Here is a 26096-nt window from a genome sequence, read left to right on the forward strand (position 1 = left end):
ACCGCTGATGAGGACACACACACTCAGATGTCATCCACACACAGAGGCTGGGACAGCAGGGGACAAGCAGGGGCACGTTGCTGGCCCACGGACCCACTCAGACAAGCCGGGTCAGGAACTCCGTTCCTGCAGAAACTCAGAAACCAGGAACGGGAAGACGCGGCTCAGCGGGCATCCCCTGGATAGACTCGGGCAGACATGGATCATTGTAACAAAAAAAGACCCATGTGGGTGCAGAAACAGGACGGCAGTGTATGGGCACTCACAGGGGTGCCCGAAGATGTGGGTTGGAGTCTCAGCTCTACCTTTAACTGTGTGACCTTGCCATTGACTCCCCCCACCCCCACAGCCTCTGTTTGCCCATCTATAAGATGGGACTAAGAATAGGGGGGGCCTGGGTGGCTCAGTGGGTTGAGTGTCCGACTTCAGCTCAGGTCATGGTCTCACACTCCATGAGTTCGAGCCCCGTGTCGGGCTCTGTGCTGACAGCTCAGAGCCTGGAGCCTGCTTCGGATTCTGTGTCTCCTTCTCTCTCTGTTCTTCTCCCCCGCCTCACTCCGTGTGTGTCTCTCTCTCTCTCAAAAATAAAGATTTAAAAAAATTCTTAAAGAATAGAACCCATTTAGTAGGCTAGAGGGAGGATATGTGAGGTCAGTGCGTGTACGGTTCTTCTTCGCACGTGGTAACACAGCTGACAAGGTGCCCTTGAGTTTTTGCGTCTCATCTGTTGGTCTCTCGCCTTGCTGTCTCCCTCTGGTGGGACTGTGCATCCTGGCGCCTGTGTGTTGATTCAATTGCTTGTCCGTTTCTGTGCCCCTCTGTGTTGTGTACGTGGGGGGGGGGGGTCTCTACAAGCCTGGGTGTCTATGCAGGAGGGGGCTGGGCATTCATCTCTGTGTGTACCAGTAGGCTCCTCCCCACCCCCATCGTCTAGCCCCATCCTTCCCCACAGGGCTATGCCCTGGTTTCCTCCTTGGCCTTCTTGCCTCCCTGTGGCCAGAGGGTTGTTTCTGCAACTCAGCTCTCACCCTGTCCCTCTCCTGCTTAACTGTGACCCACCACTGTGCTGGGGCTGAGCTCTCAGCCCCTCAGCCTGGCACTTAGGGCTCTTCACCAGAGGCTTCCATGAGCTGTCTCCTGTGTGTCCCATCTCAGTGACAGAGTCAGCATCCATCCCGCCACCAAGGCCAGACCCTCAGGGTCCTCTTGCACAACGCCCCCTGCCCCCTCCCCGCAGTAAGTGACTAAGTCCCCATGCAGGATGGAGGAGCTTCATAAACCTCTCTCCCACCTGGTGCTGCTGTCCTCCCCTTGACCTCACCACGGTCCAGCCTGGCCTCCTCAGTGGTCTCCCAGCCACCACCACTGTCCCTCCTTCTAACCTGTAGACAGCGACACAAGACAAATGTTTCTCAATCCCGAATCAGATATTTCTCCTTCTTTGCCCCAGACCTTCCAAGATGAAATCTCAAACTGCTGACTGCATGTTCCTTCCTGTCTACCTAGCCTCCCATTCCTGTCCCCAGGCTTCTCTCCCTGCTTTGCGGCCTTGTCCTTATCACCTGCACACCCACCAGTCCCATGTCGGTCATCCCCCCTCAATTATGACTCTGCCGGCTCTTCCTGGTCTAATCTAGGTCTCCTGTTGTCCACTGTCAACACTTCTGTCCTTTTTTTTGGCAATACAGCATGGGCCATCATGATATATTCATTGGCACATATATATTATGTGTCTGATGTCTGTCTCCTCCTGCTGCTCTGTGGGCTTTGAAAGGACAGGGACTGGGTATATCTTGGTCACCACTGCATCCCTACCACCCTATAAAAGGCCTGCCATAAAGGGGCCAATTAATTATTGTGGTTTTTTTTGGGGGGGCACAAATTTTGTGCAAAGGTTTGCCCACTTGTTTAAATACACTGGGAGAGGGGTGCCTGGGTGGCTCAGTCGGTTAAGCATCTGACTCTTGATTTCAGCTCAGGTCATGATCTCATGGTTCACGAGTTTGAGCCCCAAATCAGCCTCTGTGCTGACAGTGCAGACCCTGCTTGGGATTCTCTCTCTTAATATAAATAAACTTTAAAAACAAAGGTTTAAATACACTGGGCGAGGGGCGCCTGGGAGGCTCAGTCGGTTAAGTGTCTGACTTTGGCTCAGGTCATCATCTCCTAGTTCTTGGGTTTGAGCCCTGAATCAAGCTCTGTGCTGACAGTTCGGAGCCTGAAGCCTGCTTCACATTCTGTGTCTCCCTCTCTCTCTGCCTCTCCCCCATTCACACCTCTGTCTGTCTCTGTCTCTCAAAAATAAATAAACATAAAAATAAATAAACACGCTGGGGGACCCTGCACACCTAGAGTTCTGTGCACCTGGCTGTGTGCATGGCCAACTGGAATCTGTGTTTGCTCACTCAAGAACTATTTGCTGAGCACCTACTACGTGCTTGCAATTTACTTCCAAATGCATTTAAAAAATGAAATGGATGGGTGGACAGAAATGTTCCGTGTGTCGGAGGCTGGGGATTCCACAGCGAGGGAGACAAACGTCTGCCCTCATGGAGTTCATATTCCAAGGCGAAGAGAGACAACAACCAGGTAAAGGTTTATCAGGGTGCATTATGGGCAACGGAGAAACACAAAGCAGGGGAGGGAATACCAAGGGGTGAGAGTGTCATTAAAAGATTTTTTTTTCGGGGCACCTGGATGGCTCAGTCACTTGAGCATCCAACTGAAAAATAAAAAAAAAAAAGCATTGAAAAAAATTTTTTTAAATTTTTTTAATGTTTATTCATCTTTTTTGAAAGAGAGAGACAGAACATAAGCAGGGGTGGGGCGGAGAGAGAGGAGGACACAGAATCCGAAGCAGGATCCAGGCTCTGAGCTGTCAGCATGGCGCCCAACGTGGGGCTTGAACCTGAAGTCGGATGCTCAACCTCCTGAGCCACCCAGGTGCCCCAAGAGTGCCATTTTAAACAGGGTGGTCAGGGGGCGCCTGGGTGGCTCAGTCAGTTGAGCTTTCGACTCAGGTCATGATCTCACAGTTCGTGGGTTTGAGCCTCACATTGGGCTCTGTGCTGACAGTGTGGAGACTGCTTGGGATTCTCTCTCTTTCCCCCTCTTTCTGTCCCTCCCCCACTTGCATGCGCACATTCTCTCTCTCTCTCTCTCCCTCAAAATAAATAAACTTAAAAAAAAAAACCACAGGGTGGTCAGGGGAGGCCCCTCTGAGGATATGATTGAGATCTGAAGTTAATTAGCAAGTGAGTCATGAAGAAAGGGCATTGGAGGCAGAGCGGACAGCCAGTACAAAGGTCTGGAGGCAAGCATGTGAAGAACTTCAAGGAGGAGACCCGCGTGTCTGGGATGGATGATAAGGTCAAGGAGGACCTTGGCCTAGGGAGGAGGACATACGACATTACTTTCAAGGGCCCAACGTAGTGATTCAATATTTGTGTCTATTTAGAAATGATCACCTCAGTAAGTCTAATCAACATCTGTCACCACAGATACAAATTTTTCTTAATCTTGTGATGAGAACTTTTTTTTTTTGAGATTTATATTTTGAAGTAATTTATATTTTGAAGTAATTTTGGCACGAGCACGGGGCTCGAACTTACAACCCCAAGATCAACCTCTATTGATTGAGCCAGCCGGGCACCTCCTATTATTATTACTTTTTTCTTTTCACATTTTATGTTTATTTATTTTTGAGAGAGAGAGACACACAGATAGCGAGGGAGGGGGGCGCAGAGAGAGAGGGAGACACAGAATCCGAGACAGGCTCCGGGCTCTGAGCTGTCAGCACAGAGCCTGACATGGGGCTCGAACTCGTGAACCGCGAGATCATGACCTGAGCCTAAGTTGGAGGCTTAACCGACTGAACCACCCAGGCGCCCCTCTTTTCACATTTTCTGTATCCATTCGTCTGCTGAGGGGCAGTAGGTTTGTTTCTGTTTTGGCTACTGTAAATAATGCTTCCATGAGCACGGGAGTGCAGATAACTCTTGGAGACACTGGTTTTGTTTCCTTTGGATATATACCCAGAAGTAGGATTGCAGGGTCATATGATATTTCTATTTTTAATTTTTTGAGAAACTTTCATACTGTTTATCATTATAGCGATCCCAATGTGTATTCCCACCAACAGCACAGAAGAGTTCTCCACTGGGGGGCTGGGGGGTGGGCTTTGAGCAGAGAGGGACCTGGTTTGATCTTTTTGGTTCTTTTATTATTTTTTTAACGTTAATTTATTTTGAGAGAGAGAGAGAGAGAGAGCACCAGCGGGGAAGGGGCAGAGGAGGGGGACAGAAGATCCAAGGTGGGCTCTGTGCTGACAGCAGCCAGCCTGATGCGGGGCTCGAACTCCCAAACTGTGAGATCATGACCTGAACCAAAGTCAGAAGGTCAACCGACTGAGCCACCCAGGTGCCCCTGGTTTGATCTCTGTGCCCCTTGGGATTCTCCTCACTCTCTGCCCTTCCCCCACTCATGTTTGCTCTCTGTCTCAAAAATAAATAAACTTACAAAAAAAAAAAAAAAAAGGATCCCTCTAAGACCAATAAGTGAAAGGTTGATAGGAAACTTCTTAAGAGAGAGATCAGGACCTGGCCGCAGTACATGGGGCCATGGATTACTGCGACATGATGTACCAGGAAGGGCCCCAGCACCTCCAGTGGGGAGCTCTTGCCAGAATGAGCCCAAATCTGGCCGAATTCCCATCTTACAGGAAATTCCTGGAGTAGAAAGACATCTCGAGTGCCCCCACAAAGATGCTTTCAGTCAAATCCAGGATGTGAAACCTTGCACACGGCAAGTGACCTAAGTTTCTTTAAAAGACGAGCAGATGTACACATGTTGAGGGGTGGCTATAGATCTCAAAGACCAGAGACGTTCAAATGGGATCCTTGTTTGAACAAACTGAACTATAAAGGACCCTTAGGAGGCCATCAGGGAAAGGTGAATATGGAGACCGCAGAATTGGTAAATGTGAGAAGGGGTGAAATGGGTGTTTGTTGGGACTTTTTTTTTTTTTTTTTAATTTCTTTTTATTTATGTTAAGAGAGAGAGAGAGGGAGAGAGAGAATCCCAAGCAGGCTCCATGCTGTCCGCGCAGAGCCCAGTTTGGGGCTGGATCCCTTGAACCGTGGGACTAGGACCTGAGCCTAAATCAAAAGTAGGATCCTTAACTGACGGAGCCACCCAGGCACCCCTGTTGGGACTTTAAAAAAGTAAAATTGAGGGGCACCTGGGTGGCTCCGTCGGTTGAGCGTCCGACTTCGGCTCAGGTCATGATCTCACAGTCTGTGAGTTCAAGCCCCGCATTGGGCTCTGTGCTGACAGCTCAGAGCCTGGAGCCTGCTTTGGATTCTGTGCCTCCCTCTCTCTGACCCTCCCCCGTTCATGCTCTGTCTCTCTCTGTCTCAAAAATAAATAAACGTTAGGGGCGCCTGGGTGGCTCAGTCAGTTGAGCGTCCGACTTCGGCTCAGGTCAACTCAGGTCATGATCTCTCGGTCTGTGAGTTCGAGCCCCGCATTGGGCTCTGTGCTGACAGCTCAGAGCCTGGAGCCTGTTTCAGATTCTGTGTCTCCCTCTCTCTCTGACCCTCCCCCGTTCATGCTCTGTCTCTCTCTGTCTCAAAAATAAATAAACGTTAAAAAAAAAATTTAAAAAAAAGTAAAATTGAAAGGGGGGAATTATTGCTTAGTAGTAAAGGGTCCTTTGGGGGGGATAATAAAAATTTTTGAATATAGTGGTGATGGTTACACAACACTGTGAATATATTTAATGCCACTGACTTAAACACTTACGAATGGTTAAAATGATAAATGTTATATGTATTTTACCATAAACACACACAAAACTGAAGACCACACTAATTCTACATTTTCACTTTGGGTCCAACAATTTTTTTTTTTTTTTTACAGTTTATTTATTTTTGAGAGAGACAGAGAGAGCGTGAGTAGGGGAGGGGCAGAGAGAGAATCCCAAGGAGGCTCCACGCCGCCAGCACAGAGTCCGACGTGGGGCTCAAACTCACAGAACCCTGAGATCATGACCTGAGCCGAAACCAAGAGTCGGATGCCTAACTGACTGAGCCATCCAGGTGCTCCTTCTTCTTCCTTTTTTTTTTTTTTTTTAAATAAATGTTTATTTTTGACAGAGAGAGAGAGTGAGCGCATGTGTTTTCTATTTCTCTCAAAATAAATAAAATTTAGGTTTGGCTTAAAAAAAGAAATAAAAATAAAATCTTAGTCGTAAATGAGTGATAGCAGAAATAAAACTAGGACACCTGGGTGGCTCAGTCGGTTAAGCATCTGACTCTTGATTTCGGCTCAGGTCATGATCTAATGGTCCCTGAGTTCAAGCCTCACATCCGGCTCTGCGCTGACAGTGGGGGGCCTGCTTGGGATTCTCTCCCTCCCCCTCTCTGCCCCTACCCTACTCATGTGTGCTCTCTCTCCCTCAAACAATAAATAAATAAACTAAAAAAAGAAAGAAAAGAAAACTAGCAGAAAGTTGATGGTTATCAATGAGGCCAGGTGATGGGCAAATAAAAAAAAAAAAACTAGCAGAAAGTTGATGGTTATCGATGAGGCCAGGTGACGGGCACAGGGGTTCATTACACCATTCTCTCTATTTTTGTGTTTGAAAACTTCCCTTCCTTGTGACGGGAAGGCAGGAGGAAAAGAGCCTGTGGAAGAGGCAAAGCTGGGTCAGGAATGCTGTTCCGGCAGGCAGCTTTCAGACTCGGAAAGTTCCCAGGGCCGGGATCTGGAACTTCACCTGTAGGCTCTCTCTGGCTGGGCCCCCCACCCCACCCCAGGGTTGCAGTTCAGCCTGTTACTTTCTCCCTGCCCGCACCCCCCTCCCCACATCAGCTTCACCGGAAGTGAGGCCCAGGACAGGCCCCCCCCCCTCCCCCCTCCACATCTGGTGTACTGATGTCAACAGCCAGGGTGGGCGGGGGCCATGTTTTTTAGCTCCCCGCCCAGCCTCGAGGGAGGGGCGGACCCCCCATTCCCACCCCTTACTCACAATGACAGACACTGTCACAGGCACACCAGGCCCTGACAGGGGCCAGACATCAACTTTTATTGCAAAATGGGGACCTTCAAGTCACAAGGACGTCAGAACTGGCCTCTTCCCTGACACCGGGAGTTGGAATCTGGCCCCAACTGGGTCATCTAGCCCCTTTCACCGGGTCTAACTGGGGCGTGGGGAGGGGAGGTGGGTCAGTGTGTATGTGTGGAGGGACAGGCAGGGGAGGCTTTTAACATGGTTACATAAACAAGAGGGTGGGGGGGGGGGGCTCTGATCGGAGGGTCCAGTGTGTCCAAGTTCCCTTGGTTCCCAGGCCTGTGCGCACAACTGCACACTCGGGGATATATTTATATTTGGGAGAATCTGAGCATCAAGGGGCTTGGAAAGGGGTATCCTTGAGGGCTGAAGGTCTGGAGGAGGCCAGGGCTGTGCTCCCCGGGAATGGCGTGTCTCAGTGAGAAGATACTTGGAAATGGCATGGTGTCATGTGTGGGCTGGCTGTGTGGTTCAGCGGTCGGGGGCATGCGGACAGCGATGGCCATGTGCCTGGATTGCAGTGTGGCTGCGAGAGAGAGGGTATGCTAGGGCTGAAGACAGGGCCGGTCTCTCTGTGTGGGGACATGACCCGGGAAGGGGCACGTTCCCCTCTGCAGCAGGCTCCCAGAACTGGCAGCATTGGTAAGTTGGATGGGCGACGAGGGCGTGTGGGCCCTGAACATAGAGGCTGCTTCTGTGGCTTGTTAAGGTAGGAACGAAACTCCCACATGCAGGTTGCACATCAAGGGGAGTTGTGTTGTGTACAAGATGGTGTGTTATCTGGGCACATGGTCGTGACTCCAGACGCACTAAATCTGTGACTACAGAAAGCCTGTGTGGCAGAGTTGCCTCGTGGACCTTTCCGTGGCCGCGTGAAGTGGGGGGGGGTTGCGTGTCTCGGCAGCTGCGTGGGCTGAGTGAGCATGGCCCTGTGGACATGTAGGCTGAGTATCTGTGCAACCGACCCTAGAAAACAGCTCCAGGTGCGTGGACGTGGCTGCCTGTGGTGTGGGCTTGCGGTTCTGGAGACACAAGCGTGTTCACGCCTACCCCCATGAGAAGGCCACCATCTCCCATGGCTCCCTCCGTCATCGGGGCCACAGGATGCGTGGAGGTCAGTGGGGCTGGACTTGTAGCTGGAAGGCTGGGGGGATGTTGAAAAGGCCGCTGACGGCTGGCTGGAGGCTCAGGGTCCCTGGCGGGCACGGGCTCTCCAGGGAGAAGGCCTGCAGGATGGCGGTAAAGAGGAGGAACAGTTCTGCCCGAGCCAGGCCCTCTCCGAGGCAGACGCGCTTCCCTGCAGGGAACAGGGAGACAGAGCTGGGCCGGCCCTCCTCACACACAGATGCGGGGACGATGGGCAGGTGAGCAGGGACGGGCCCAGCAAGTACCTAAGGAGAAGGGCAAGAATGCCTCCTGCTTCTGGAACCGTCCGTCCGCATCTAGGAATCGGTCTGGATTGAATTCCTCTGGCTTTTCGAAGACCTCAGGATCATGCAGGACAGAGCCGAGGAGGGGGAAGACCTCGGTGCCCTGAGGGGGAATAATAACAAAGTTACAAATATCCCTCCCCACCCAGGCGTGAGGGCAGAGCACAAGAGTCTGGAGTGTCAGGGACTCCAGTTCACAAAACACAATGGCATCAACGTGTTTCAAGGGCTTGTTATGGGCCAGGTACTTTGTTAAGCATTAAAAAAAATTTTTTTTAACGTTTGTTTATTTTTGAGAGAGAGAGAGAGAGACACACACACACACAGAGTGCAAGCGTGGGAAGGACAGAGAGAGAGGGAGACACAGGATCCGAAGCAGGCTCCAGGCTCCGAGCTGTCAGCACAGAGCCCGACACAAGGCTCAAATCCACCGACCACGAGATCATGACCTGAGCCGAAGTTGGACGCGTAACTGACTGAGCCACCCAGGCACCCCAATTAAGCATTTTTGATATATTCTCTCTTATGTAACATGTATGTGTATCTTGCTCGCTCTCACATCCACAAACATACACTTGAATCCGCTAAAGCTTTTTCACAAGGCTGGGAAGTATTTCTGACATGACTCCCATTTTCAAGATGGGAAAACAGAGGCCCAAAGAACTTAAGCAACTTGCCCAAGGTACCATTCGGTGACAGCAGAGTTTGTTGTTATTTTTTAATTTTGTCTTTCAACTTTGAGGGTATGTTGTGATTCATCTGTGGCTGTCCTAAGCCACCTGGCCAGAGTCCAGCTCTTTCCCACAGTGCTCTTCCACGGGTAAAACCAAAGCTGGGTAGGTGAGGGCTGTCCCTGACGACTCCCCTCCGCCCAGCTCCCGCTCCTCCCCCGCCCCCTCCCAGTGGCGGTCGAGATCAGTTACAGTGTTCCCAAGGCTGTGCAGTGGAGGGGGGCTCCAAAAAACAGACAGGCTCATGCTATGACTATTTAAAATAAGAGAAGCAGGTAACTGTGGTTAAAGCACAGGTCCTGAGTGTAAATCCTGCCTTTACCACTGTAGGCTGGGTGATCCCAGCAAGTCTTCTCATCTTTAAAGGCCACAGTTTCCTCATCTGTAAAACGGACATAATAGTGTAGGGTTGCTCTGAGGCTGAAGATTAAGTAAGGTAATATATTTGTTTTTTTTTGTTTTTTTTTTTCAACATTTCTTTATTTTTGGGACAGAGAGAGACAGAGCATGAACGGGGGAGGGGCAGAGAGAGAGGGAGACACAGAATCGGAAACAGGCTCCAGGCTCTGAGCCATCAGCCCAGAGCCCGACACGGGGCTCGAACTCCCGGACCGCAAGATCGTGACCTGGCTGAAGTCGGACGCTTAACCGACTGCGCCACCCAGGCGCCCCGTAAGGTAATATATTTGTGAAGCATTTAGAACGATACCTGGTGAGAGCAAGTCCTCAATCATTGATGCCTGTTTACATAATCACTATCAAGAGTTGCGACCGTCACTGCACTAGCAATGGTTGCTGCGGCCGAACGGGGAACCCCTGGGGAACCCCCGACACCCTGCACCAAGAGCGGAGTTGGTGTTTTGCAAGCATTGTCTTGCAGGTTCCTTAAGATCTCAAATTAATACTATTTTGTTCCCGATGTAGAAGAGGGGTGGCGAGTGGTTCAGAGGGTGAAGTGATTTGCCCAAGGTCCCAGAGAAAAAACAGATCATAACTACTATGGGTTTGATTCTAAGAGGAGGCAGCAGCTTGCGGGACGACGGCACCTGGGGTTCCCGGGCGGACATCGCCCCCTGGTGGTGCTGGCTCCGAGTTGCTCTCTAATGGAGGGCAGGAGTTGGGCGGGGCGTGGGGAAGAAGGGAGGGAGGGGTTTGATGGTGGGGGTTTACAGCAGTTCCTAAATTGCTTCCCTGTCACCTGTGGCTTGTGATTGTCCCAGCCACCCTGGAAGGAGGTAGAATTAGGATATCCGTTGGACAGATAGGGAGCTGAGGCCCAGAGACAGAGGCAAAGGCAAGAGAAATGCACCCAGAAAGAAACAAACAGGACAGGGAAGGAGAGAGGGACACCAAGAAAGGGATGTCAGAGAGAGACCAATAATCAGAAAAAGTCAGAGACACAGACAGCAACAGACTCAGGCCTGAGGCCGAGACGACCACTGGGTGCAGGCGCCCACCTGGGGAAGGGTGTACCCTCGGAAGCAGGTGGTCCTCGTGAGGGCGTGGGGCATTCCCATGGGCACCAGAGCCAGCAGCCGTTGTGCCTCATGCAAAACTGCGTCCGTGTAGGGGAGGCGGGCTCGGTCCCCCAGGCCTGGCGCCCGGCCAGCCCCCAGCTCCCGGGTCAGCTCCTCCCGGACACGCTCTGCACCGAGGAAGAGGAAGGCTGGAGTCAGAGGTGGGGTGGGGCCCCGCGATCCTACCCTTGGAAGCCCCATCTTCTCAAAGTGGCGGTGGTTGGGGTGAGGCTGTTGGGCAGGGAGGAGGTTCCCAGATCGCACTGAGCCAGAGTCCCCATGACCTATGTGCTGAGCACAGGGTCTCTCCTCTCAATTCCCACAGCAATGCTGCGAGGTGGGCTACCATTATCCATCCGCATTTCCCAGATGAGAAAACTGAGGCCCAGATTGCTAAAGTCACAGCGGACTCCATTCCGCTGAGGCCACCTTCCAGTTCAGCCCACCCCACTGGCTTGAGGGCATTTGATGCAGCTGCCTGACTCCAAAATGCTGGGCTTTCCCAGAGCTCACACCCCCAGCTCTGCCTCTCAGCCAGTCATCTTTTGCTTCTTGCTTGTGCCCTAATGACCTTAGTTTTTGTTTTAAGTAATTTCTACACCCAACATGGGGCTCAAACTCACTACCCTGAGATCAAGACCTGACTTGAGACCAAGAGTTGGTTGTTTAATCGACTGAGCCACCCAGGCGCCCCTCCCTTCCCCTTTTTAAGTGAACTCTGTGCCCAACATGCTACTTGAACTCAGGACCCTGAGATCAAGGATCCTGTTAAGTCCTGCCCCGGATGTCTTGTGGCCTCGTGGATGCCTCCCCCCAGGTGGCCCCAGGTCCCTTACACTTGTCCTAAACTGGCCTCAGCATCTCCCCTGAAACAGCTCCTCGTTCCTTCTGTCCCCATCTCAGGGTGCCTCCATGGCCCTCTGGTCCCCAAATCCCCTGGGCCTCCCGCGTCATTCTCTACCTGCTCACCCAGCCCCTCTTCTCCCCCCACAGCTTGGCCCAGGCCTGTCCTCTCCTGCCCAGGTCCCTATCCCATCCTCTTCCCTGGGCTCCCGGCATCTTCTTTCACCCGGAAAGATTTTTTGTAAAAGGCTAATTGAACCCTGCCCTCCTCTGCTCAGCATCCTTCTGTGGTTCCCCATTGCTCAGGATCAGGCATACAAGGCCCCCTGCCTCATCTCTCATTTCACTACGCTTCACACATCAACCTGCAGCCCCCACCGCCCCCAAGTTCTTGCTCGTCAGACACCCCCAATGCCAGGTTCATTCTCGCCACCAGGCTCCAGCTCGTTCTCCTGAACATTCTTCCTCTTGAGCCCTCACTTCCGTTCCCAGGGCTGGCTGGTCCAAAGGCTCCTACCTTGGACCTGAGGGTATTTCAGCAGAAGCAAGAGGGCGTAGCGGACCGTGGTGCTGACCGTGACCGTCCCGGCAAACAGCAGATAAATGACTGTCATCAACAAGTTCTTGTCAGTCCATTCTGTGTTTGGGTCTTGCTCTTCCTGGAAGAAACCAGGCAGAAGGGCTCAGAGAACTCAGGCTGTGGGGAGCAGAGGCCCAGCACAGCCACGCCTGGGGCTGCAACACGGCAAGTTGAAGCTTTGTCGGGGCGGGTGGGGGTTGTATAAATGTTTGGGCAAGTTGGGAAGTGGACTCTTGATATTAATTTTCTTTGGTTGGAATGTTTTTGAAAATGAAAGAGCATGGCCACTATAAAAAACAAACAAACAGAAAATGGCACGTGGTGAGGATGTGGAGAAACCGGAACCCTGTCACCCTCAGTGGGGACGTCAGATGGCGCAGCTATGGGCAATGGCATGAGGCTCCTTAAGCAATTAAAATAGAAGGGGGCGCTTGGGTGGCTCAGTCTGTTGAGTGCCCAACTTTGGCTCAGGTCACGATCTCACAGTTGGTGAGGTTCAAGCCCCGCGTCAGACTTGGTGCAGACAGCTAGGAGCCTGGAGCCTGCTTCGGATTCTGTGTCTCCTTCTCTCTCTCCCCTTCCCCCTCTTGTGCTCCTCCCCTCAAATAAATAAACATTAAAAAAATTTCTTTTTAATGAAAATAGAATTATGGTATGATCTAGCATTTCCACTTCTGGGCAGGGAACCCAACAAATGGAAAGCAAGATCGTGAAGAGGTATTTGTTCATAGCAACGTTATTCATAACAGACCAAAGGAGGAAGCAGCTCAAGTGTCCACTGACAGATGAATGGATGAGCCCAGTGTGGTCTATCCATGCGGTGGAATAAGGACTCGGCCTTAAAAAGGCTTAAAAAGGGGGCGCCTGGGTGGCGCAGTTGGTTAAGCGTCCGACTTCAGCCAGGTCACGATCTCGCGGTCCGTGAGTTCGAGCCCCGTGTCAGGCTCTGGGCTGATGGCTCAGAGCCTGGAGCCTGTTTCCGATTCTGTGTCTCCCTCTCTCTCTGCCCCTCCCCCATTCATGCTCTGTCTCTCTCTGTCCCCAAAATAAATAAACATTAAAAAAAAAAAAGGCTTAAAAAGGAAGGAAATGCTGTTACAGGCTACAACATGGATGAACCTTGAGGATATCACGCTAAGTGAGATAAGCCAATCGCAAAAGGACAAACCACTTACGTGAGGTCCCTAGAATATGCAAACTCATAGAGACAGAACGTAGAAAGGTGGTTGCTGGGGGCTGGGAGGGGGCTGGGGAGTCCTTAACCAAGTAGAGAGTTTCTGTTTGATAAGATGAAAAAAAAGTTCTGGAGATTTTCTGCACGACAATGTGGATATATTAACACTACTGGACTTGACACTTAAAAACGGTCAAGGTAGGGGGCACCTGGCTGGTGGTGGGAGGAGCATGTGATTCTTGGTCCAGAGGTTGTAAATTCGAGCCCTACATTAGATGTAGAGATTATTTAAAAATAAAATCTTTTTTTTTAATGTTTACTTATTTATTTTGAGAGAGAGAGAGGGAGAGTGAGTGCGCGGGGCACAGGGAGAGAGAGAATCCCAAGCAGGCTCCACGCTGTGAGTGCAGAGCCTGACGTGGGGCTTGATTCCATGACCCTGAGATCATGACCTGAGCCGAAATCAAGAGTTGGATGCTTAACCAACTGAGCCATCCAGGCGCCTCTAAAAATAAAAATTTTAAGTTTTTTTTTTATTCTGAGAGAGACAGAGAAAGAGAGAGAGAGAGTGCCAAAGAGTGCAGGGGAGCGGCAGAGAGAGAATCCCAAGCAGGCCCTATGCTGTCAATCCAGTGTGGGATCCCACAACTGGGAGATCATGACCTGAGCCGAAATCAAGAGTCAGAAGCTTAACCGACTGAGCCACCCAGGTGCCTCCTAGAAATAAAATCTTTACCCAAAAAATGGTTAAGGTGGTAAACTTTATGTTATGTGTGCTTTACCACCATTTCAAAAATTTTGTTTCATTTAGAAAATGGAAGTAGAAGGAAATGGGGTACGAGGTTAAGAAAAGTGTTCTGTCTCTCCATGAACAGGGTGGCCGCATTTATTCCAAGGATGTGGCCCTGAATGTCTTCCATAATTCCAAAGTTTGGATAATTCAAAAGTAGCTATTTCCATAGGCTTAACCTTCATTGCAATTTCCTTGTAATAATATATTGTCCTTATTGAATGAAGGAAGTGGACTTTACTCCTGTAATTTGATATCACAAGGTCTCATGATCAAGTGATTTTACTTGACATGTCTTGGGGTGGGGTACAGTGGGGTACTGTACAGTTGGGGCCTGCACAGGGGGCTAAGGTCAGAGAGAGAGAGGGAGAAAGGGAGAGGGAGAGAGAGAGGGAGGCCTGACAGATTCCAGTTATGCCAGAGTGGGCCCCAGACTGGCCGCCAGCCCCATTCAGGAGGCCCCCCAACCCTGACCTTCCCCCACCTCTGCCATCTTCAGCAGGAAGGCATCCACAACGTCGCACGCGGGCCCGGAGGTGTCCAGGCTCCCCTTGTGTCGCTGCACCTGCTGGATGGCAAAGGTGGCCAGGATGCTCAAGTGACCAAGGAGTTGTGTGTGGGGCCCCGGCAGGTGCTGCAGGAGCTGGGAGAACATCTCGTAGGCCTGCGAGGGGCGGGGGAGAAGGACAGCTATTTCCATGGGGCCTGGCCCTGCACCAGCATGGAGGGGTGCTCTGGGGGTTACCTGGGAAAGGTAGGCAGGAACCTTTGGGGAACAAGAGGGGTCCCACCCGCGTACCTGGCCCCATGGGGAACTGATCCCCAGCACGGCGCCACCAGCTGCCCGGACCACGGTCTGGAACTCCTCATCCTCATAGGGGAAGCGGAGGCCGAAGGTAAGGGAGCAGATGATGTTGGAGGTGGCCTGGGCCAGCAGCAGGGAGGGGTCAAATGGCTGTCCTGAGGAGGAGGGGGCAGGGAGGAGGGCTGTGATGGACAGGGGGCCAGACTCGACCAGAAGGAGACAGGCATAGAGAGAGACAGACAGGGGGGTGACTGGGTGGCGCAGTCGGTTAAGCGTCCGACTTCAGCCAGGTCACGATCTCGCGGTCCGTGAGTTCGAGCCCCGCGTCAGGCTCTGGGCTGATGGCTCAGAGCCTGGAGCCTGTTTCCGATTCTGTGTCTCCCTCTCTCTCTGCCCCTCCCCCGTTCATGCTCTGTCTCTCTCTGTCCCAAAAATAAATAAACGTTGAAAAAAAAAATTAAAAAAAAAAAAAAAGAGAGAGACAGACAGGGGGATGAAAGACAGATGGAGAAACAGATGGGGAAAGAGACAGACAGAGAGACAGGGAGAGACGGAGAAAGAGACAGGGAAAGAGAGACCGGGAAAGACTGAGTGAGAAAGATGGATAGGGAGAGAGAGACAGAGAAAGATAGACTTATAGGAGAGAGAAACAGAAAAATCGAGAAAGAAAAGAAGCACTAAGAGTGATGTGGCAGCACCAGGGGCACCGAGATCCCTGGGGAGACATGAGGACAGAGACAGAAGGTGGAGGAGGCGCTCCAGGAGGCGAACAGAGCCCTCAGCCCAGCGCCAGAGGGAAGGCCACACCACAGGGCACCCCAGGCTCACCCCACCCTGCTGACCTTCTGTCCCCTGGAATGCCTCCACCAGACACCGGGCCTCCGCCTGGATCAGCTCCTCGCCTTCTCGCTTCCCCATGCCCAGGTCCCGCAGCGCGAGTGTGGTGAACCTCTTCAGCTGCCTCCATCGCTCCCCATTGGAGAAGAAAACCCCTGCACAGAAGGCTGGACTCAAGGAGGGACTGGCCCCCTCCCCCCCCCCACCCCCAGGACTGCTCCCTTGCCCCCAGTGACGCGCCCAAGGGGGACTCCGAAGGTCCTGTCCCGAGTCCGTTATCAGCCTAGCCCAGGGGACTGGCAGGGGACTCCGTAAGTACTCAGTAAATGCCTAACCTTGGGGCAGAGGGTGACATTCTCCTGAGAAGCCGGTCACACATGTTCTGTGATGAACCAGGATGAATGAGGACTTCTTCCTTGCATTTATCTTTTTATTCCTCTTTTCCCGTCCCCCCTCCCCTGGAGTCCTTTTATCTCTCCTTCCTCTTCCTCCTTCCTTCCCAACATTTACAGAGTACCATGGGGTCCCCTGCTCCACATCATTTGGAAGCTGGAAACTGAAGCGGGAGGGAGGAGCATGGAACTGACTTTTCCTCCTTCAGCTAAGGGTCGGCATTGGACAAAAACCTTGCCTTCTCTGAATTCAGCATCTCACCTGTGCAGTGCTGGCCCCTAGTGGCCTCCTGGGTGTCCCAAACTGGCCTCCGCACCTCTCCTCCTTCTCATTTCAGCCCACCATTCCCTGGCCCTGGCCCCGGCCCCGGTCCAGAGCCCTGGAAACCTCTCCCAGCCACCCCCCTCCCTTTCCCACGGCCTCAGCTCCAGCCCAGTAGAGTCCCCTCCCTGGGCTCCTACACAGCAACCCGAGGATCTTTCTAGCTCTGACCATACTCCATCCCTACTTCCATCTACAGCCCCCAGAAAAACCCAAAACCAAGCACTCTGGTGTGACTCAGGCCCGGCATGACCCACTTCTCCAGCTTTCTTACTCATCCTGCTGCAATTGAACTGGGCTCCTCTTGCTTCCTCAGTGGTGTCAGGATCCCCCCTCTAGGCTTTGCCCCCCCCGCCCCCCCCACCCCCCCATCTGGATCATTCACTCTCCATTCTCGCTGAACTAATTCCATTCCTCCTTCAGGTCTCATTGCAATTGTCCCCTACTCTGAGAAGCCTTCCTGATTCCTCCCGGTCTCCCTCCCTTCCCCCTTCCAGTATAGTTCCCTTGTGTCCTGCTGTCAGAGCTGAAGGCAGGTTGCAGAATTCCATTCTCTCCCTCCAGTCTCATGACAAGCCCACCTCTCCTACAGTAAGACAGGATGCCACATCTGTCTTGGACATCTCTGTGTCCCCAGTACCCACTATAGGGCCAGGCATGATAGAGATTTGTCAATTTAATGAGTGAATGGATGCTTCTTCTCTCACCTCCATGCTTTCCTACGTGCTAGTCTCTGCTTGGAACGCCCTTCCCACTCATCCTAGGAGTCTGAGCTCAGACAACCCGTCTTTCAAGACTCCCTGGACATCTCCCACCAAACAGGCTGGGTCAGGTGCCTCTTCAGGTTCCAGAAGTCCCAGGGCTTCCTCTATCCTGGCCCTGGCTTCTCTGCCTTCCCCATCCTAGGCCTGACCTCTCTGGCCTGTCACTGCCTGGGTCTTTCTCCCCACTGGCTAACAAGCTCTAGGTCACTGCTGTGTCCCGATAGTGCCCAACACCAGGCTCCTACTTCCAGGCTTAGCAGAGAATAATACTTATAACATTAAGTGTTCCCACCCATTCCCAGTGCCTAGAAAGCTCTCCTGGTCTCTCCCAGCCCTGGGGGCTTGACCTGGAGCAGTGATGACATCGCTACAACCTGGCCCAGGGCTCATTCAATCCTCAGCAGGACCTCAGCAAGTGCTATTATCACCCCATGTTATGGATGAGGAAACACAGGCTCAGGGACACTAAGTCACGCACAAAAATCATACCGGTTAAGTGGTAGCAGGCTCTAAGGGAAGGAGCCAGGGGTCTCCAGCCCTGCTCATGACTCACCATGGCCTTCGAAAGTCCCGTCCAGCGTTGCCAGCATCCCCCGCCCACTGAAGTCCTCAGCCTGACCTCCCAGGGCCTCCTGGACAGCTTCGTGCCCAACCAGGACCACCACGCGCCGCCAGGGACCCAGGTACACGGTGAACACTGGTCCATACTTCTTACTTAGCTGGGGGTAGGGAGGGAGAAGGGGCAGGTGCTGAGGGACAGGCTATGGCCTCTTTCAGTTTAGATGTCCCCATCACAGCCCCATCACTGGATGAAGCACCTAGGAGGAAGCCCCTCCCCTCCAGACGGAAATAGCCCCCTTGGGAGACTCAGTTCTCTTTCTGCATCAGGCTCTCAGGCCCCCTCCCCATAGAGTCCTCAACTCCTTGTTTCCTACAGAGACCCCGGTTCAGACCCGGGGACAACCCAGAACCACCCCTACCTCCCAACCCAGACATATGACAGCAAAAATGGGCAGCTGAGACTCTGACCTCTCCTGATTGCTCAGTTCTTCCCCTACCCCCAAACTAGCCACCCTTTTCCATCACTGCTAAACCCTCAGATTTTGGAGCAGACACTGCTGGGCACCTGCCAAATCTTTCCCCAAGACCCCCCTCCCCCTCCCCATGTTCTGGAGTCCCCCAGACTCCTTTTGAATGGGGAACCTCTGGCCTCTTCCTCTCTCCTGCAAAGGGTTGAAACTGTCTCAGCCTTCTTTCTTGCCCTCTTTCCCTGCTGTTCTGGAGACTTCCAGGTCCCTCCTAGCCGAGTCCCATGCAAACGGCACTCCCACGCCCCTATTCTCTGCAGACAAATACCTGGAACTCTCCAGCCAAACCTCCCCTTCCCGCCAGCGACCGCTCCCCTTTTCTTTTCTGCCCCTCCCCAGCTACCTCTCCCCCTGGGACAGGCTTCCCTTCATCAGCTTCTCTGCTGCTAGAGGGCTCTCTCCCAGTCTCTGGCTTTAATCCCCTGCTTCTAGCACCTTCCCAGGATTCTGTGGACCCCTCGGCCACGGGATCCTGCTCCCCTGCTCTCATCCTCTCTAGGATTCTGCTCCTCCTAGCCCTGGCCCCACACCCCAGGGTCCTCTCACCTCAGCGCCCTCTTCCACCCTTCTCAGCTCCGGAGCCCTGCCCCACCCCAGAACGCCCATAACCCCTTCGCCCTTGCACCCTTCGCCTGCCTCCTCTAGGATACCCAAGGGTCTGTCTGTCCTGGCACTCCGCTTTCCCTCTCTCCCGGGGCCCCCTCCCTCTCTTGGCCCCGGACCCCCGCCCCAACCAGGGCGTCCCCGCCGCCCCTCACCCGCAAGAGCCCCAAGTACAGCGCCCCGGGCCGGAGCTGCAGGAGGTTCCCCAGCAGCGGCAGCGGCATGGGCCCCGGGGGCAGGTGGCCCGGGGTCCGGGGCAGCGCCAGCGTCAGCACCAAGAGCAGCAGCAGCATCAGCAGCAGCGTCCCGGTGCTGGCCGCCTCCATCTCGGCGGGTTGGCTCCTTCTCCGGGTTCCCAGACACTCCACGCGGCTGGGCCAGCTAGGGGCGGGAGCCGGGCGGCTCCTCGCGGTCGAAATCCGGCGGCGAGGGGCGGGGCAGCCAGCCCCTCCCCCTACCTACAGGCAGGATTCTCTCCCCGCCGCCGGATTTCTTTCTTCGAGACCCCTGCGGCCGCCGGGTGTGGGGACACGCTCTCGAACGGGTATCTACCAGGTCACCTAGGTTCGGGGGGGCGGAGACAGCGCCTGGGGCCCCAGGTAGGGCGTGGGCACACTGGAAGAGCCCGGGAGCCAGAGACTTTGGCTGTCTCCAGGAGGCCACACCCCGTGCCTGAAGAGGTGACCCGCGGCCGCCCTCCCCAGCTGCCACCTCCCTCCTCGAGGCTGCCGGGGTGTGCGTTCGCTTGTGCGTGCGCGCGTCTTTGAGCCGATTTCCTCCAACATCTTTCTTACATCTTCACGGTGAACCAGGAGGAGGACTTGACCTTTAACAATAAAACATCTGAGGTCCAGGGAGATAAATCGGCTGACCCCGGGCCACACAGCTAACAAGCGGCAGAGCTGAGGTTTGAATTCCCGGCCATTCAGAAGGATTGACTGACTCCATCATTCATTCACTTAGTATCGTATAATGGTTAGGAACATGCTATCTGAAGCCAGAGTGCTTGAGTTCACAGCCTAGCTTCTCTGTGCCTCTGTTAACTCTTGAAAAATGGGGATCGTTTTAAGGATTAATAGGTTCATGTGTAAACAACTTCAAAGAGGTCCAGGTGCGTGTATAACAAGTACCAAATAAATGTTAGCTAATATTCTTTCAACTAATTGCTATTGAGGTCTAACTATAAACAAGACTGTTCTAGACCCAGAGATGCAGCTATAAGTGAGAAGGGTCCTGCCCTCCCTGAGCTTATATTGACCATGCAAGTGAAGTCTTAAATTAAGATAATCTCCAGTTGTGGGGCGCCTGGGTGGCACAGTCAGTTAAGCGTCCGACTTCAGCCAGGTCACGATCTCACGGTCCGTGAGTTCGAGCCCCGCGTCAGGCTCTGGGCTGATGGCTCGGAGCCTGGAGCCTGTTTCCGATTCTGTGTCTCCCTCTCTCTCTGCCCCTCCCCCGTTCATGCTCTGTCTCTCTCTGTCCCAAAAATAAATAAACGTTGAAAAAAAAAAAAAAAAGATAATCTCCAGTTGTTCAAGGGTTTGCCTCCGGAATGAGCTCCTTGAGGAAGACCGTTCCAAAGTCAAGTCCATGCTGTTTGGTTCAAAGCTGTATCCCCTGTGTCTAGAGCAGTGCCTGGAGCACGGGAGGTGCTCCATAAATATTTGTTGCATCAAAGATTGCATGTGGGAGATGAGATCAGCAGGGAGGTATGCAGGGTCCTAGAAAACTTATCTGCATAGTTTGTCCTGCAAAAGGAAGCAGGTGAAGGGTTTCCGGCATAAGCAGCACTAGTTTGCTTTGCATTTTCATTAAACATTTTATGAAAACTTTCAAACATACAGTAGACACCTGCATATTCACCACCTAGATTCCACCAAAAACATTTTACGGATGAGGTTTTGGAGTGATGGGGGTCCAGAGCTGATGGCCAAGAAAGAATTTTTGAGACCTCTTTGGTGCAAAAAAGATGATTTTATGAAAGCACCGGGACAGGACCCGTGGGCAGAAAGAGCTGCATTGGGGTTGTGCAGAGTGGCTGGTTACATACTATGGGGCTGAGGAGAGAAAGTCAAGAGGAAGTTTCTTAAAGGGATTTCCATGTGCTAAAGAGGACTCACAGGTTCCTGGAGGCCTAGCTATTGTCAAACTAAGGTTGCTTTTCTGTCTAGCAAAGCATTGAGACAGTAGGGAGTTCCTGGAGATTAGGCTATTGAGAAGATTGCCTTTTTCTTATAATTAGGAAGATACTTATAAACCGTTGGATACTCTGGTTCTGTGATCTCTATCTATTCCACCATTTATTTTCTGCCTTTTCCTTTATTCTTTGGCTGTCAGGAGAGCTTGAGGAATATCACACATATCCCACTTTCGAGGGTGGGGGCAATGGCGGGGGGGGGGAGAGGGAGGGAGGTATCGTTACTTTGTGCTTTACCCTTTTACCCTCAGCTTGCCTTATGCTCTCTCATCATTACTATTCTTTCTTTGTTGCTTACCTATTCATCTTGCCCCACCAATCCATCTTATTATGATTTTTTTTGGATGCATTTCAGACAGTTGCAGATACCAGTACACTTCATTCCTAAACACATCAGCATGCATCATTTGCTAGAGTTCAATATTTGTTTCCAGGGCATTTCCCCCCACCCCAGGTAGGTTTACATACTATGAAATGTACAAATCTTAAGTGTATTTAAGATGCATTTCATCTGCTTACATCTGTGTAACCCAAACTCCTATCAGGATGGCGAGTTACCATCTTCCCAGAAACCTCTCCCATCCTCCTCCCCAATCAGTACCCCTCACCACCCACTGCACTGATCACTACTTTCTCCTAGATTAGTTTTCTCGTTGCATTTTATTTTATTTTAATTTTTTTAAGTGTTTATTTATTTTTGAGACAGAGAGAGACAGAGCACAAGCCAGGGGGGTCAGAGAGAGAGGGAGACACAGAATCCCAAGTAGGCTCCAGGCTCTGAGCTGTCAGCACGGAGCCTGACGCAGGGCTCAACGCGGGGCTTGAACTCACTAGCTGATGTTGGAGGCTCAACCCACGGAGCCACCCAGGTGCCCCTCTTTTTGCATTTTAAAAGGATCTTTTGGGCTACCCTCCGGTGAATGAATTGTGGGCGACTGGGAAGCAGATGAAGAAAAAGCAAAGAACCCAAGGCAAGTAAGGTCCAGGTAAGTGATGCCAATGGCTTGAAGCAAGGTGGGCGGCAGTGGGGAAAGAAGGAAATGGATATATTTGGGATATATGAGGAGGTAGAGCCTGTAGGATTTGCTGACAAATTGGGTGTGACAGCAAAGGAAGGAATCAAGGTCAGCCTGTCAAATGCAAACACTTCTGGTCTTAGCTAAGGAGAGATTTTATGCTAGAAGACTATTACAGGAGAGAGAGGAGATTATATTGCATAAGACAGGAAACAAGACCAGAGTCTGATAACCCAGAAGGATGTGTTCTCTAGTGAAACAAATTTTTTTTCTCTACTCCTCGATTTGTTGTCCTCGGCAAGTAGAAAGATGGTGATGCCTGGTACAGGGTCGAGGAAGGGGATGAGGGAACCTGTAGGGACCAGAGGTGGGAAGCGGTTGGAGCAGGTTTTGCAGGGGGTCAGAGAATCAGGAATTCTCATTTGGTGTCATTAAGTTTGGGATAGCTGGTAAGCTGTCCCAGGACTAAAGCCCCTGTGGACAGAAAGGTTAGAGGTTGGATTTGGGACCTCGTGGAACCCTCCAGAACAAGACAAAGGAGGAACATAGAACTGGCACCTCCTTCATGGCAACAAAGTGTAGGCCAGCCTCCCCACCTCTCCCTTCCAGTTTCAGGGCACACCCCTTGGATGTCAGAGGCTAGAATCAAGACTAGAGGACACTGCAGGGAACATTCTGGCCATGTTTTTTTTTTTTTTTTAATTTGTTTTTAATTTTAATTTTTTAAAATATTTATTTTTGACAGAGAGAGAGGGCATGAGCAGGGGTGGGGGCAGAGAGAGAGGGAGACACAGAATGTGAAGCAGGCTCCTGGCTCTGAGCTGTCAGCACAGAGCCGGATGCTGAGCTTGAACCCATGAACAGCGAGATCATGACCTGAGCTGAAGTTGGATGCTTAACCGACTGAGCCACCCAGGCACCCCTATTTATTTTGTATTGTATTGTATTGTATTGTATTGTATTGTATTGTATTGATTTTAATTTTTTAACGTTTTATTTATTTTTGAGAGACAGAGCGCTCAAGAGCTGGCAGGGGAGGGGCAGCGAGGGAAAATGAGAGAGAGAATCCCAAGCAGGCTCCAGACTACCAGCATAGAGCCCAACCCAAGCCTGACATGGGCCCGAACTCACAAAACCCCGTGATCATGACCTGACAGGACATCGAGTCAGAGGCTTAACTGATTGAGCCAGCCAGGCGCCCAGAGGTATGCTCTTTTATAGAGGAAGGAGCTGGGGGTGGGGGGAGTTGGGAAGGCTGCTATAAACAAAAAATCCATTGGAGCAAACTGGGAGATGGAAGTATAGTGGCTTCTCATTGGCTGGTTTTGGCTGTCTCTCATTGGCTGGACTACTGAGGTGGGGCGGAGCGAAGCTTTCCTTTCTCCAGCAAGCATAGTATAATAGCATCCACTGTCAAAGTCCTTCTCTTCCTATTGGGTTTGCAATTGGCTTTGAGTGGGTTGGGCGTTGAGAGCTTGCCCTGTACAACCTCTTGACTCCATTTTAGTGAGTTTACCTTTTATTAATTTTTACACAACATCCCGTAGGTAGGAAAACTTCCAAATCCCCAAGATTCTAAAGATTCCAAGACAAGACTTATCATTACCCTGGTAATAAAATTCAAGCCCCTTGTGGTGGCCTGTAAGACTCTTCGGCAGCTGTCTACTGGCTGCTGAGTTTGATATCATGTTGGCCCACTCTGGTCCCTGCTCATGAGACGCCACTCACGCTGGCCTTCTTTTAGTTTCTGGAACACCTAAGCCAGCCTCAGGGCCTTTGCACTAGCTCTCAGCCTGAAATGCTTGGCCTGGTGATTGAGGTTGGCTCATTTTCTGTTCCTAGCTCAAGGCCAGTCCCCTCCAGAAGAGATTTTCCTGGACCACACAAGCTGAATTAGTGCTGTCTCCCAATCCCAGACCCTGCTTTAATCCATTATATAAGACCTTTAATGAATGTTAAACAAGTTAATATTTTAAAAGTATTTACAGTAGTGCCTGGTGTATAGTAAGCTTTGAATGTGTTGGTAAAATATATAAACATTTTCTTCATAACCTCTATCACTACCTGAAATCATGTTATATGTGCAGTTACATTTTTATTCTGCCTTCTCCCACCAGAATGTTCTCTCCATAAGGGCAGGGACTTCTGTTGGGTTCACAGAGGTATCCCCAGTATCTGACACACAGTAGGTGTTCAATACATATTTTATTGAATGAGCGATTTGGATACAATTTGTTAGTCTCTCAAAGTCATGTACAGAGCGATCAAGGTTTCCAAATTCTTGGGTCTAAATAACACAGATTCAGAGGGTCCCAATATAGGTTTCACAGTAACAGAGTACTCTTTGGTGGATCCCGGTCTCTCTTCACCCTGGGTGGCTGACAACTGACTCCTCTCCCCCACCAGCTACTTCTCATCAGACATCCTCTGCTCTGGGCCGAGGGAAGCTGGAGAGCAACCCTTTTGAAATTTAGCTCCATGAATTTTTTAAGATCACTCTGGAGGCTGCTATCCCCGGGGTTCCAGCAGGCTGAGTGGTGGGTGGGTTCTGGAAATTGCCAGGGTTAATTTTGCTTGGGATCCTCCAAAGCCTTATGGTTCTAGAACTTGACTTTGGTCAAGCCATGGCCAGTCTGCGGTCTGGCCCACGTGTCTTCCTCCTGACTTTCTCCTCCCAGCCCTTCCCTCCCTCAAAGCCACCCCCCCTCCAGCACCCAGAACTAGGCAAAAGGAGAAGTTAAAATTTCTTCTCCGCACCCAACTCAGGGCTTGAATTCACAACCCAGTCATGCTTAACAACTGAGCCACTCAGTCCTACCCACCCACCCCCCAGCAATATTCTTTAAAGATTTTTTTTTACGTTTACTTATTTTTGATAGAGAGAGCACAAGTCGGGGAGGGGCAGAGAGAGAAGGAGACACAGAATTCAAAGCAGGCTCCGAGCTGTCAGCACAGAACCCGACGCAGGGCTTGAACTCACAAACCGTGAGATCATGACCTGAGCCGAAGTCAGACTCTTAACCGACTGAGCCACCCAGGCGCCCCCCACCCCCAGTAATATTCTTTAATGTGTTAAATAACAAAAGTTCAAGTGAGTAAAATTTAAAGATCTAATTGGCATTATTAAACAATTCAGGAATCAGCCAGCATCCCATCTAGTAAATACAGGGTCCCTCTGAGGAAATGTACAAAATGGAAGGTTTTTAAAGAAGGGGGGACAAGAAAGTTATTAGCATTGTTACAGGGTTTGGGGCAAGGTGGCTTTCCCTTAAGAGAAAAACAAGGGTCTTATCATGCAGATTACCTCATCTTTTGGGGGGACTGGAGAGGATCCAAGTGGCAGACTCATGGCACTGACTCAAAAATTCCTGACTGACCAGATAAGTGTACATTTCTTGGGGAGGCTGAAACTGCAGTTAGATTAAGTATCAAGCCCCAGTTGGGAACTTGGTCTAAATCACACCATTTGGAGCCTATGGGTTTTGTTTTGTTTTGTTTTGTTTTGTTTTGTCTTAAGTAAGCTCTATGCCCAACGTGGGGCTTGAACTCACAACCCGAGATGAAGAGTTGCATGCTTTACTGACTGAGACACCCAGGCACCCCACCCTTTGTTTTTTATCTTTTACTGCATATCTGTGCATCCACGCACAATATTTGGGAAAGTGTTCCTTGGCAGGTTTAAAAACTGGCCTTTTTACTTTAATGTTTGAGATTCGTTCCTAGCCATACATGTGGCTTTGGTTCATTCGTTTTCATTCCTGGGAGGTATTTCAATAGGCAATGGTTTTGATGCAAAGCCTCCATCCATTTTCCCTTTGGATCAGTCTCTAGGGTATTTTGGCTTTTCCTCTTAACAGACGGTGCTACGTCTTTCATTTAGCTGAGAACTTCCTTGTTTCATTTTTTTAATTTTTTAAAGTAATCTCTACCCCTCA

At 51.3% G+C, this 26096-nt stretch overlaps 1 protein-coding gene across 1 annotated transcript; it reads right to left on the minus strand.

The window, feature by feature from the left end:
- Positions 1-8187: 8187 nt before the first annotated feature.
- On the minus strand, positions 8188-19274 carry LOC124511151 (cytochrome P450 2S1). Its single transcript, XM_047078100.1, has 9 exons — positions 19104-19274; positions 17811-17976; positions 15785-15934; positions 14937-15097; positions 14622-14801; positions 12111-12252; positions 10691-10878; positions 8464-8605; positions 8188-8369 (listed from the first exon to the last, which is right to left on the minus strand). The coding sequence occupies exons 1-9, from the start codon at positions 19272-19274 to the stop codon at positions 8188-8190; spliced, it is 1482 nt and encodes a 493-aa protein (XP_046934056.1).
- Positions 19275-26096: the final 6822 nt, after the last annotated feature.

The sequence above is a fragment of the Lynx rufus genome, unplaced genomic scaffold (genome assembly GCF_022079265.1).
Source record: "Lynx rufus isolate CCGP_SWC_20201006 ecotype Redwood Valley unplaced genomic scaffold, mLynRuf1.p SCAF_16, whole genome shotgun sequence".
NCBI classification, from domain to species: domain Eukaryota; kingdom Metazoa; phylum Chordata; class Mammalia; order Carnivora; family Felidae; genus Lynx; species Lynx rufus.

Coding starts and splice junctions, on each gene's coding strand:
- LOC124511151 (XM_047078100.1), bottom strand. CDS start 19,274: ATGGAGGCGGCCAGCACCGGGACGCTGCTGCTGATGCTGCTGCTGCTC. Junction 15,098..15,784: donor GGCATTCCAGGGGACAGAAG/GTCAGCAGGGTG, acceptor CCTCCTCCTCAG/GACAGCCATTTGACCCCTCC. Junction 12,253..14,621: donor TCCTGCTGAAGATGGCAGAG/GTGGGGGAAGGT, acceptor GGTTTCTTCCAG/GAAGAGCAAGACCCAAACAC.